Here is a 15,025-nt window from a genome sequence, read left to right as displayed (position 1 = left end):
TAAGATAGGGGGCGCTGAGGATAACCAAGGAGGCTGTGGCACGAAAATGTTTGAGAACCACTAAGCTTAACAACCAAAATCTAAATGATACGATATTGCCTATGTTGATCCTTAATGTTTCGCTTTGGGGTTTATGAAGTACCGCTGAAAGTTTGGAAGGCAAATGCAAAGTTGTTTGATCTACAGTTCACACAGTGTACAGAGAGCTGTTATACACTTACATGTCCTTTACCTAATTGTACTGACATTTGATTTTGATTGCTATTAGTAAAACTCAATGCAGACAGCTAACACAGATGACTGATTCTGTGTGCTAGGGAAATTCACTTGAAATAGTAGGAAGTACACTAACTGTCTGTACCTGTGCTTAAAGCACACACACGACATTTTACAGCATAGGCATTGCTTTTTGATAAAAGTGCACTTGTGACATTTTAAAACTCGAAAACCGTGACGAGCTCGTTCTTCAGATGCTTCACCTCTAAAGTTCAGGACTTGAAAACAGACAAACTGCATATCAGCGGTAAGGCCTGTTGTATACTGTGAAACCTAAATATACCCCCATCCTTTATATATCAAAGTAAAGCAAATAAAAGTTATTTTGTTTTTAACCACCCCTAGGGTGGTTAATATATAAATACAAATAATACTTTCATACTTGTTAGAGAATTTTTATTACGTAAACGACGGTGATTCGAAGCCAGGTAAACGGGTAAACGTCACACATCGCCTTGCCTGCACACACCAGCCTATATTCCGTCACGACTAAGCACACATCACTGAAGGACGATGCTACTTAACTGGTGTTATATGCACTTGTGTGTAGCAGACTGTGTATACAGATGAGAGTATTAATTATTGGTTCGTAATGCAAGTGTGTCTGCTACACACGAGTGCATTTAACACTGATTAAGTAGCATTATGTATTCAATAAAAAGTATCGGTCGGGAAAAATATGGAAATTTTAATTTTTAACCTCCAGGAAAAATTGGGAAACTCCTGAACGACAAAAAATATTCAACTGAACAGCGTAAGATACGTTTACTGTGGACAAGCCAGAAGTACACTTCATAGCCTCGATTAAACACCAGTTTATATACAACTCATGTAGATGTAGGTACACATTTACTTAACGTATCTGCGTCACAGAATGGACAAGCATTGTTATTGTCAAACCACCAGGTCGCTTTGCTCGAAGTATGTGTGTGTGTGTGTGTGTGTGTGTGATTTGGATTTTTAACGTAGCTTTTACAATTTTTCAGTCATATCGCTACGATGTCTGCAGTGTGACAGTTTATAGTGATGACTAGCACTGGGGCATCATGCCGCAGACATGTAGCATAATGTCCCACCCAGTCACATTATCCTGATACCAGGTCGACCAGTCCTAACACAATTCTCTTAATGATGAGCACCAAGCGAGACAGCTGGTAGTACCATTTTTGTAAGTCTTTGGTATGACTCGGCCGGGGATCGAACCCACGAACTCCCGCATCCAAGGCGGACGCTCTAACCACTAGATCACCGGAGCGGTGCTCGAAGTAAAATATATAGATAATGATCACATCCGAGGGTAATGACAATATATCATGGCTTGTGGAACTGGATATAGTGACTTGTGCCCAAAGCAATCACAGAAGAAGCATCTATCACCGTCGTTCAAGACTGTAGTGACTTGATCTTTCAGCATCCTTTTCCAATTCAGATAAATCAATTTTTATTGAGTATATTGCTAACTTACTGATTAAACATCCTTGCATATTTGTTGCACAAAAAGCACCTTAACGTGCTGTCATCCTCTGCCGCTCGAATTCACAAATAGAATGCAAGAGAACCAGTTTGTCAAGCGAGGGCAATATTTCATCTGGCGAGGGCATTAATTCGTCATTCGAGATATATAGTTTAGTTGTATTACACATTCAAAACTATTCAAACACTACTTTAAATCACATGATTTTAATTATCATAGTTGACTGACTCATTAAGAGACGTATTCTAGAAGAAAATATGGACTTAAAAGGGATGAATTTTGCATCTAATGGTTCTTACCTTTGACTACCGCCTTGTTATCCAACTTACTGTAGAACAACCTGGCCTTACCACTGCCCGATTTTGCCAAAGCGTAACTCACAATGGCCAGTTCGTACATGCTATGTTCCTCATTTACGTGACTTTCCAGGTAAATACGTGCTCTGGTTGCTGCAATCTGTACCCGCATGTCCAGATTCTAAAGCGACATTAAAACATAGTCGCATGATTTGTTACAACGATTTGATTATATAGTGAAATGCATTCATTTCCAAGAATAATATGCTCTTAAATATATTTTTATAACTATGATCATGCATGTATTTTGTACGTAATGGTGAATCTACGTATTGGATCATAGTTTATGTTCCGTTGACTACACCAGAGTGCATTAGCGGTATTTGTTGGCTAAAGTGTGATTGTTGCACTGGATATAGTGATTGGCGCCACTATGTGTGTGTATATGTGTGCGTGTGTGTGATTTGGATTTGTAACGTAGCTCCAATAATTTTTCAGTCATATCGCTACGATGTCTGCAGCGTGGAAGTTTAAAGTTATGTCTATCACTGGAACCTCATGCCGCAGACATGTAGCATGATTTCCCACCCGAGTCACATTATCCTGACACCAGACCGACCAGTCCTAACACTAACCTCTTAATGCTGTGCGCCAAGCAAAGCAGCTGATATTACCAATTTGTGTATGTCTTGGGCATGAATCGCCGGGGTGCGAACCCACGATCTCCCGCATCCGAGGCGGACCCTCTAACAACTTAGACCACTGGAGCTGTCCACGCACACATCGGTCAACACATATATATTTTTGTCCAGTGGTGTGGTCACTATGTTTAGTATACGTAGTTAAACCAAAATGAAGAGTATTGCATCCGCATACATGCATAATCTCTCCAATGTATCGTCCCCAACATTATGGTTGAAATTGTATATTTACCACCTCATACAAGCATAGTAAATGAGTGGTACCTGATGCTTCTACATCGTTTTTCTCCTTTTTGTGTCAACTGTAGAAGAAAAGGCATTAATGTTCTTGTTTGTAATCTGTGTTCGCTTGTAAACACTGCGCGTCTTGACGCAATGAATTGACAATGGTTACTGACAGTTTACCCAAAATGGACGCAGTTCATAGCGTTACGTGATTGCATGCGAAGATGCAAATGTATCAAACGATGTCTTTAGGTGTTCATATGAGGATATTAGTTTATTTCAATCTGTTTCTCAGATGCATTAGTGCAATGTTTTATTAATCTATCTCAAGTTATCATTTATGTTCGTTGGTCCTGAGTATATGTGTGTGTGATTAGCATTTTTAACGTAGCTTTAACAATTTTTCAGTCATATCGCTACGATGTCTGCAGTGTAGCAGTTTATAGTGATGTCTAGCACTGGGGCATCGTGCCGCAGAAATGTAGCATGATGTCCCACCCAGTCACATTATCCTGACACCAGGCCGACCAGTCCCAACACTAACCTCTTAATGCTGAACGCCAAGCGAGGCACCTGTTAGTACCATTTTTATAAGTCTTTGGTATGACTCGGGGGTATAGGAGGTAAACTTAAAACGTATATTGGATACTCTAATTTTATTACATAGATTTTTTTAGGAAATATGAGTCTGTTGGAGATGGAGTTTGGAAGTTTGGTATAAACTTTCAACAGAAGACTCTTTATAAGCAAACTACATACCCTATCCTCAATATCATCGTTTTCTAGAAGAGCAATGATGCAAAATGCAGTAAGGCTGTCTCCAGCGGATGATCCTCCCTGTAATGAATTATGAATAAGGAAATCGCATTTGATGTAGATAACACGAGACAAAAGTCCTATATTCCAACTAAAAGGTACTAAATACAAACGAAGACAGGTGAAGTAAAGTAGACTGATTTTATGGCTACATAGTAAGGGCATGGTGTAATCTAAACGGTATAGCATTACAAAAGTCAAAAGGTTTATAGAAACTAAATTGTTATCATTTTCTCCCGATATCTGAACTGAGGAAAAAGATCCAAAACAATTTTTTTTTTGTTTGTAACAATTGGCAGTAAAAGGGGATTTTGTCCCAAATAAATAATTCCTAGGTGCACATGCAAACCTTTCCCTCAAAAATGTCTGAATCTATAATTTATTACTTTCAATTTGTATAATGTATTGTCATTTTTGACACCCTTTTAATGTGACAATATCTTGATTGATTTTTGCAAAATATTACACAATCTATTGAACTCTCATATTCATTATTTATGACTAAATATTCAACCTACATCAATTGATTGTGTTTCCTCATTGTCTAACAGTACTGGTCAAAACACGAACAACATAATCCATTTGTGTCAACAAAAATAATTTCAAACTTTCAGTGTTTCTTCAATATTCATTTTACCAATTTTAAACAGTCATTCCCTTTGGCTCACTAGCAAATAGTTTCTTTTTCTAGTGCAAGTATATTAGTATAATTTCAGGAAATACACAATTTTATCAAAAATGAATTTAGTATCATCAAGTATTCTATTTTATTTTATCCTTCTTTGTAAATGTGATCGTTTTTTGCCGTATGTTATAAAAAAAATAATGAAACTAGTTGTTCCTTTTAAGGAATAATGGATTGCTATCGCAAAAAATATAGATTAAAGGAGAAGGCGATAGTTTGCATGAACGTTTATCCAATAACATTTATTCCACATTTTAAAAGATAAAAAGAAGCAAAAATTCAAAAATTTCCATACTACTAGTTTTTGTTCTTCACGCGGGGCCTGGTTTTTGGCACAACTAGATACCATTTATTTTCATTTTATCATTCAGATAAGAAATTTACAAGATAATTTAAATTACGAAAGTTATCAGCACAAGTATCATTTTATAAGGGTTATTTCAGAAGTTCTGAAAAGTTTACTACAACTAGTTTGGTTCGATGAATCTGTCAATAAATCTAACGCTAATCGAGCTCCGTTGCAGCTGTGTCCAGCTTGCTTGATACATGCAGATATATGCACCTAATGCAACATACGTAAATAATAATGAAACTGTCAGAGACGAGATAAATTCTGCTACCGATCAAAAGATCAAACCGTAACTACTGGCACTCTCCGATTGATTAAGAAAAACTTGGATATAGATTACGAATGTAATTCTATGTTATATCCTATAATTCTGAGGCGATTTCATCGAGTTAAAGATGATCTCTAAATCCATGGAAGATAACATATGTTCTGGAAATCCATTATATGCAACTGATGGGTGGAAAGTTGATGCTGTGAAGAGTAAATATCGATATACAGTGACATATTTTTTATAACTGGCATTAATTAATCAACTGATTTTATATACGTTGAAAAATTTGAAGCGTAGTAAGGTTTCTGCAAGATGGGTCCCGCATCTGTTGACACCTGATCAAAAAAGACTCCGGTTGAAATAACCAAACATTCGCTAGTCAGATATGAAACGAGTGGCCAAATACGTCTGAATGAAATTTTCACGGCTACTGAACCAGGGACTTGATTTGTATTGAAACACAATTGAATATAAAATAAAGTTTAGATGGGAGAAAACGAGCAGAGGCCTCAAATAGTTCGACAGAGTCGGACTGTCAAGATAATTTTATCTGCATTCTTTTGCGATGCATAAACTTAGGTCTTCCATGCACTTATACCTGACTCTGTTAGTGCCACTGAACATTTTGTATGCGTCAAAAGTGTTGCCAAAATTTGTGGAACACTATCGAACCAACCGACGACGCACCGGTACTCAATGTATCCATCTATTCTATAGCAACGCAATGGCGTATAAATTCACCGTTGTGAGACTTCATAGAGGAGCACTTCATCCAGACTTTGCCACATCCTCCAAAACAGCCCTGATTTAACTCGAAGTGACTGTTACCTGAATCCTGGTGTCAATAAGGTTGCTATTTGGTCGGAAGTGCCGTTTTCCAGTGCATAAATAACATAAAAAAATTGAATATGAAACGGCATTTAATAATTGGATATGAGGCTGAGAAAGTGAACAAGTACATAGATAAACCTTTATGGAGATACACCAATATTCATTATTTTCAAATACCACTTGCTCTAAATAATGAAACATTTAATGTTTTTTATATAATTTTATCAGTTTCTATTTGTGAGAAATTAGAAATACTAATGAATGTACTGATATTTAACAGAATGAAATAAGTATAATTTACAGGTAAAAAATTCTATGACAATCCAAACAGAATATTAAAAATATCATTTATATGATACTTTCATAAATGATATGTACTTCGAAATGTCAAAATCTATCTAAAATCAATAATTCTAACGAGTCTTATAAATTATATATTCCTAACTATTTAAATATTGACAGTTTATACAATAGAAGGAAATAAATAAAACGCCAATTGACTTACAGTACCTTTAGTTGGCTGCTGAAGACATTTCCAACTGCCTGAAAAGAACCATCATTGTTCTGATATCGCAACATCCAATTAATGGCTCTCTCGAGTACGTCCTCCGACACATAAATGTGCCTTTTGGCCTGATGGAAGGATTTTAGCACGAACGCCGTCAGCCTGGTTTTAATAATACTTTTAACATCAGTGCTTATAGTGCATAAAAGTAGGTTCAAATATTTTAAACTCAGATTTTCTGTGTAAGCAAATACGAAAGGCTTCATGCAAGGCAAAAATAACAAGAATGAAATAATTTAGTGGGGCAATTATTCCAGCAACATAGTACATAAAACTGCACGAAATCCGTTCAATTTTCATGGTTGCGGAACGGGCTCAAGTTGTTGTTGTTGTGGGGTTTAACGCCATTTTTCAGCACGCGATAGGCTATACATGGCGGCCAGTATTAATGGTGGAGGAAGAACCCGGTAAAACCCCGGAAAGAACCACCGACCCACGAGAAGCTACTGGCAAGACGGGCTCAAGTAACATCCTATATAATATTCTCTAAATTGTCCAGGTATTGACCTTTTCTGTCATCCGCGGATTCCCATTTCTTATATCAAGCGATTCGAATCGTACGATTATAAACGAGTTTAAAGTCAAACGCTCAAAATCGGCCGGTTGCTATTACGGGATTAGGCAGTAAATGCTATAAGTCAATTATGACTGGTCGAGTAGGGAATGTCAGTTACCCAGCCGTTTCAAGATAAGAAAGTACCTATTCGTTTAGTCTCATGATGTCATGAATAGTAGGGCTACTAGTCTGCTTCTGTAGCTAATTAACTTTAACAGGTAGTCAATTTGGCTTTAAACTTTACCTGTCAATTGATGTGTGGTAGAAATGTCCAATGTTTAATAACCATTCAGATCCCGTTAAGGCGATATTTTCTCGACGAAAGCAAATTAAGACAGAAGAAAAGGGTTAACCCCCTCCATTTTATAGTAGAGCCCAGGACTGTAGAATGAAAAAGCATCACTTTTTGAATTGTAATATTACTTTATTGATGTGCGAAGAACTTTACTGGATTAAATCAGTCAAGGCTGGAGAGAACACACAGGACGGAATCAAGTTTTCTCTTTCTTAAATATGGCTTTTTATTTCCACAATGTAAACAAAGGAAACTACGAACAGTTGTTTGTGATGTCATATCGAAATAAGAATTATCCGACTATGGACTGAGTCTCCGTATCCATGCACATAATCCAAATACGAATAATACCGGAAAACGACACAAATCAGGCTTAGTGCACGTTATTGTATTGTTATAACGACACAGAGAACGCCAGAAATATATTAACGTAGGTAAGTAACAATGTTAATATGGAATAAATGCTCGAGTTAAGGTGCAACTTTAAGCTGAGTAATAATTACAAAGAAATACAAGAAAATGTTTCATAAAACTTACCATATACTCCCGACACCATCTTTTTCTCCCCAGACACTAAAGGAACCGTCATTGTGTTGGAAAGTTAATTCACGTTGATATCCTAAATGTAAGAAAGAACAAGCAGCATGGATAGTTTTGAATACTGACAGGCTCAAATGCATCTAACAAATCTCTTATCTTCCTGGTGATTTTAGCCTTTGTTTTTTATGCAGAAAATAGACTTTAAAGAATTTCTGGTCCCCGGGCTTATATATTTGTGAATATTTTGACAATTCTACAATGCTTGCGTAACTTATGTACAACAGAGATTTTGAGTTAAATGTGTTATGATTCTATTATCTTAAACTAACAGAAAAGAGCTAAAGCCTACATGTTTTGTAAAATTCAACAAAATGTTTCCCTAGAATACAGAGTGAAAATTTAAAAATAACTCACAGTATTGTTATTTAATTCTCAAATAGTCCTAAAATTTATATCACAAGTTCAAAATATATGAAGTTCCAAATGAATTACAGTGGTATACAAAATAAATTCCTATATTGAATGCACTGACGTGCCTATAGTCTCGAATGTGATAATATGCCAATGGCATATAATGTGGTGACGTGTTAGCAGTCCTTTGGTGTATCATATTAATATAATCCAAAATGTTCTTGCTTGAATCCAATATAATTTCAAATCAATGTTAGTCCTATAATATTATTGAGTACTTTGTAATTCCAGTGACTAAAACCTTGAATAAATATATCCAAACAAATTAAAAAGGGACAAAATATAAAAAGAGAATGAATAATCCCAAAAAAAAAAAACATTATATACCCCTCTACTTGACCTAGGTCACAATTACCATTTTCTGAAAGTACTCTGTCACCTTAATTGTAAATGTCCATTCGGGAAGTTTCAAAGGTCAGAAACAAGACTGCATCTTTAACTCAAGATGACGAAAACATCTTTACAATTAATATCTGAATATTTATTCCACAACCATATATAAATATTAGCTATGTATTATGCTATTGACAACATCAATGTCACTGGTCAGGTACCTATTAACTTGATTTTGGACGAAGGTCCAGCACAAAGTACAACTGTTCATAACATATAATTGCTACGAGTTTGTTCTTAAAATAAGTAACAGAAAAGATTGAAAAGCAACTGTCTTTGTAAAATTCAACAAATAATTAATTTCCCTAGAATACAAAGTGAAAAAGAAAAATAAAATGGTCTTACGGAATTGAATCCCAAAATAATCCTAGAATTACAAACATAAATACTAATGATAAAGGTTCTGAATAAACTTTAGTGGAAATCCAAATTAAGATCAATTCCGAAGGTACTGATGTGCATATGGCGGTCTGTATCGTATTGTTGAACCAATAGTCTTTTGTTGAAACAAGGTAATATAATTCCAGGTTTGAATTCATTATAAATTCCAGCTAATGTCTCTGTTGAATGTTAATTTCCGTATTTGAGAGAAATTAATCACTGAATTAAGTAATAATACAAATGATTCTGCTAGATCTTTAGCACCAATGAATAATCTTTCCAGCGATGAGATTATCTAGTCCTCTTCGTAAGCCCCAGTTCACAATTAACATTTGCTAAATAATCAATTACCTAATGTTTATGAAATCAAAATGTAGTTATTATGAGAAAGTATAATATGTAACCTAGACAATGTCAGGTACACCAGGTAAATTGTAGGGGAATCCCAATAGCCTAGATCCAGACCCAAATAAACATATGCTTCCCTTAGTAATGATCCTGATAATAAGCCCATACACATAGATAATATTTTATTTATGTATTAGTTGTTTACAGAATAAATAAAACATTAATAATTCAGATCAAGTAGGAAATAAACTTGATTTTGTACAAGGTTAATTCTAACACACAATGTTACATTACAATAGCATTTTATGAAATAATAAAAGTATAAAAATACAAACAAATTGCAAATTATATATACATAACATTATCATGGAGAAACGTCAACAAATAATACAGTTAAATATACATAATAAATGATAAACTACAGGATAGAGATGATACAATAAAATGAACACTACGTTTGTCATATAACATATTCAAATAATTGATCCTAAAATAGTGTTACACTTAAAGGACAAAGACCTTTCGTACTAGAAATGTCAATAGTATGGTTCAAAAAGTTGAACATCATTATATACATATATTTAATTTGTATTGTGTTGGCTTTCGTCCATGATTGTACGCTACGCATTTGTAACTCGGATTGGGTGAATGTTCTGTGTGCATAATCGAGAATAAGAGTTTGGTTTTCTTGACCTTTCTTGGATGAAAACAACATATTACATTGCTAATGTTTGTGTATGACTCTAGATTATATTTTAAGATTACTTTTATTATTTGTAGGTAAACATGTTTACTCGAGTTTAGATTCAGTACATTGATATTCCTCTCTTGAATTCCTGTTGTACCTGCTGTTTGCCATGTTCTTTACTAAAGTTTTAATAATATACCTGATAATGTTGACAACTTTAAATGTTCTAGAAATGAACTTTTGACCATAATCCTGGTCCTCATATTGTGATATAGGTTTCTATACACGGGAGAAGCAAACACATTAACATCGGTCTTAGTGTAATCAATTTCAATTACTTTGTTGTTAATATTTCGAAGTATTTGTTTATTTAACTTATTCTTTGAAATTACAAAGTGCTCATTAATAATGTATGATTAAATATTTTTTGAGGATAAATGTGAATTTGCTCAGACTTCTTTGATTCTATCATTGTGATACATCAAAACTATTGGCACACCAGCACAATTGCAGGCTAGTTGTACATCGGCACATTTAAAATTGGAATTCATTCAAAACACCAATGTAATTCATTCAAGAAACTATCCTTTTGGATTTGTGATATAACGTTTTCGGAATAATTTGGATTTGATTCACAATACTGTAAGTGGGGGTTTTCTTTTCTTAAAAATCCCAAATAATCCTGAATGTCATATGATAAGTCCGAAAATTAGAATGTTCAACCGCTCCTGTCGCCTAGTGGTTAGAGCATCCGCCTCGGATGCGGCAGATCGTTGGTTCGATCCCCGGCCAAGTCATAACAAAGACTTTCAAAAATAGTACTAACAGCTGTCTTGCTTGGCGCTCAGCATTAAGAGATTAGTGTTAGGACTATGGCCTGGTGTCAGAATAATGTGACTGGGTGGGACATCAATCTACATGTCTGCGGCATGATGCCACAGTGCTAGACATCACTATAAACTGCCACACCGCAGACATCGTAGCGATATGACTGAAAAATTGTTAAAGGTACGTTAAAAATCCAAATCACACACGCGTTAGAATGTTCTAATTGAATACCAATAGTCTTGAATGTCCTGATATAACACAATGATGCAGTACAGAGGATCTTTGAGCGAGTTCACAAAAATCCAAAATAAGTGTGTTTTGGATTACTACACACTAAAAAATTGCAATGGACATTTTAAATGAATGATTCCTCCTCTATAATTATATCTGAGTTCAATAACGCAATTGAATTCCCAAAGACTGATGTAATATAGGAATGAATTAGTTGTTCGTAACAATCCTTGTATATACGCATTTTCAATTGACATATAGCGTAATAGAATGTGAAAATTTCTATCGGAAAGACTATACTAACAGTAAACAAAACTGATCTTGAACTGTTGATACGTAAACATAATATTCACAACTTTTGACCATGGACAAACGTTATCTATGTAAACATGTTATTTACAGCTTACAAACATGGAAAACGTCAAGCCACACAAAAGAAATGAAATGTACTCTATATATAAACAACAATTATTGATATATTATTATCGGATTTAATGAAGCGCTGCCTATGGACAAAAAGCATCATGTTCCAATTGTTCACGTAATTTGAAGTGAGTTCGTGCCATTTCTGGTCATGGCAGTTAACATTACAGATAAGAGGAAATAAAACTTTTTGGTCTTATTTTCCGTACACTCTACATGGAATAATGGGCTGTTTTCGTTATCTACTCATCTTTCAAAACTGGACTGTTTATTGTTATTCATTTTTAACAAACAGCTGGCATTACTATACATGAGTCTCCATTCGTACTGTAGACACTTTTTCAGTGCAGCCATATTATATTGAGCATATTCAAGCAAGAATACCCTGACTAGATGGTGCCGCCATCATTAGACGCTATGAAATCTTTAAAACAGACTTCTTAGTTGGTAATATATAATGTTGTGATGGAGGGTTTGAGCATTATTAGAATGTGTACGATTGTAGAGGAAGCACGGTACCTAAACATTATATGCGCACCTCATAGGGAATCCTATAGTTTAACTTATGATACATATTCCAGATGCTATTCATTTGTATTTTCTCCTTTTGTTCAACCTATATTCAATAGACAATTCCTACCTTTAATAACCATACAATGGAGGAATGGTATCCTGTTTAACAGTTCAGCTAGTAGAAGACATAATAAGGAGAGGGGCTTCCATCCTATTTTTGGCTGGGGGCCAAACTATGCTGGTTATATTAAAAAAAAAACAGTTCCTCATCACTCAGTATGCATTTGAATTAAAATGCATATTTTCAAAAGGACTGTGTACACGGACGAGGGCCGCTCAATGTGACCGCTTGGTCCGCATGAGGATCGGATCGGATACGCCTGGTATAGGATGTCAGTTCGTCTCCCGATAACAACTGTATTAAATTATTGTTTCATCGAGGCGTGGCCAGATTAACCAACTCTGTTTTGTTATTTCACAACTATTTATTTATTATACCATGTCTGCTCGTTTAGAAACCAAAGACTGGAAACCAGACTGGAAACCAGACTGTAAACAATGACTACACAATTCAAATCTACGAAGCTTTTAGAAGTCTCCAATAACCACTGTAAATAATAATCAAGCAGAAAAGTAACTAATCTGATATTAACAAAATGCTTGCTTATTTTCAATTTTTTTTTAAAAATTTGTAGCGAATTTTATTTCGACATTTCAACTTTTAATCTTTATAAAAGTGAAACCGTAACCTTTAAATCTTCACTATATTTCCACTATCGTGCTGACATTCCTTTAAACCAAATATATACATATACATATACATGCTAGATATTATCAATATTGCCAAGATAGGCGTGAAATATATGCCATCTAAAATATAACGAGGCTAAATGTATTATGAATAAAGTAAAACACCACTTAAGAATTATTTTAATTGCAACAAAATTACAGATGATGGATAAAGGTCTATTGCCGAGAAAATAAATGATGCATTACATTTAGCATTTATAGGACACATTGCTGCATTACAGACGAAGTCAAGAGTCCAAAAGTTTCATATCGGATGTCAGTCATCTATATCTAGTGTAACTACACGCATACATCTATGCATACTGTGACAGGGCATAAAAAGACACATAACAAGTAAAGGTGGAGGTACTACAAAGAGTTGATAAATACAAGAGAATGGCTTTTTTATGATTTATAAAATCATTGTTCTTAAATTTTTCTTGTTAAATTCTATATAACTGTCTATCCTTGGAGGCCATATGTTACTGGTAGAAAGTTATAGATTCCGAGTAACATTTGAGACACAGCAGGTAGTACAAGCATTGCTCATGCACCTTATTTAGCCACTACAGAAAGTCGTATGAAAGACATTCAATCCAACCAGCTGATTATTATATCTATTATCATGTAAACTATACATTTAACCTGCTACGGGTAACTTAGAACAGTATACAATGCATGGTTATACGACTGAATAAATATATTCATTTCTACTTCCATCTACACACGTCTGAAACGTTGTTCTGAGTAGATTATGATGAATATCATGGAAGAATCTATAGTCAGATCAAACACCGATAAATTGAAATGTTACTGAACCATAAAAATATATCTGCCGGTGTCCTTTACTTGTAAGGATGCTGTAACATTAGAGATACAGTCAGTTATAAACTTCCATACGTATATCAGGTCCCATTCAAAATATTCGGAATACAAATTTGTAAAAGGTCAATGAAGCATGAAATACAGGTAGCAAAGACTTCTTGTTTAAACTAAGGATGTATAATCTATCAAGATGACTCTTCATAACAACTTTCATGATTTAGTTTGGATAGCTTGCGCTCCAAATACTAGAGTCAAGGCAAAGACGTTTCCAAAGTCAAAATAAAATGAAATATGTTGATATGAGCTTCATTTGTTTCGAGAACATTGTACTAAACCAGATGCATACTATTTATTATACAAGTCAAGATTCAAACATGAACAATGCTAGATAAACCAACATTAAACAATAAATTTACCCCAAGTTAAAGAAGTAAAATATATGCCATACTGAACTACAATTGAAATGAATGAATAGTGATCATTATGATGCATCCCCTCAACTTATTTCAGAACTCAAGAGAGGATACTGTGTACATAGCCTGAACAAATCTGTGACCATGATCTGAATGCAAATACTTAACCTAAGCCTGTAACATTCACAAAGTAGGTCACTGTGAACTTTTAGCATGGAGTGGAAGAAACGAGATGTATACAACTTTCTAATTAAATGATTTAAGCAGGAATGGTAAAAATACAAACTATAATCGGGGGCCCGGAGTGGCTTTGTGGTCTAAAGCGCTGACCGTTACGGATCATTGCCATGTCACCCCTGTTTGCGTGGCTTCGAGTTTCAGGTTCGGCCAGTGTGGGTATGTGAGAAAGCTTGCCAGAGGTTCTCGTGGTTCGGTAGTTCTTTCCGGGGTTTCCGCGTGGAAATAGTAGTTTTAATGATTTAGACTAGGACTATTCGAAACATGTAATAAAACTATAAATCTTAAAAGCAATTTGTTTCTATCCACCATTTTTAAAATAAATTTCTGAGGTTAAATATTATTGCATAATCAAACCATTTTAGAGACGTGCAATATTATCAAATTTTAAGAAACCTCATCCAATATCATGTGGTCATTACACTTGCGCCTTGAGCAAGTTTGTCTCTTTAGAAACGCCATTTTGAAGCGGAAGCAATCTTGTTTTCATCTCAAGTTTCAGATATCTCACTTTCCAGCACATTCGTACACTATTAAGGTTTCCTATAGCATTTCGCAAAAATGATTGATACATATTTTCTGATGTCATTGAAGCTTTCGTTACC

The 15,025-nt window shown here is 34.9% G+C and overlaps 1 protein-coding gene across 1 annotated transcript in view; it reads right to left on the bottom strand.

Moving 5' to 3' along the window:
- LOC149782723 (CD109 antigen-like) overlaps positions 1-15,025 on the bottom strand; it is a 264,351-nt gene that overhangs the window by 31,887 nt on the left and 217,439 nt on the right. The window contains exons 26-29 of the mRNA XM_089934226.1: positions 7,878-7,959; positions 6,435-6,591; positions 3,732-3,809; positions 2,050-2,227 (exon numbers count right to left, since the gene is read on the bottom strand). Of these exons, the coding sequence (XP_089790352.1) occupies positions 2,050-2,227; positions 3,732-3,809; positions 6,435-6,591; positions 7,878-7,959 (495 nt within the window). The remainder of the gene's footprint in view (positions 1-2,049; positions 2,228-3,731; positions 3,810-6,434; positions 6,592-7,877; positions 7,960-15,025) is intronic.

This window comes from Sinohyriopsis cumingii, chromosome 15 (assembly GCF_028554795.1).
Source record: "Sinohyriopsis cumingii isolate HCF-2022 chromosome 15, ASM2855479v2, whole genome shotgun sequence".
NCBI lineage: Eukaryota > Metazoa > Mollusca > Bivalvia > Unionida > Unionidae > Sinohyriopsis > Sinohyriopsis cumingii.
This window is presented reverse-complemented; position numbering and strand designations above follow the sequence as displayed.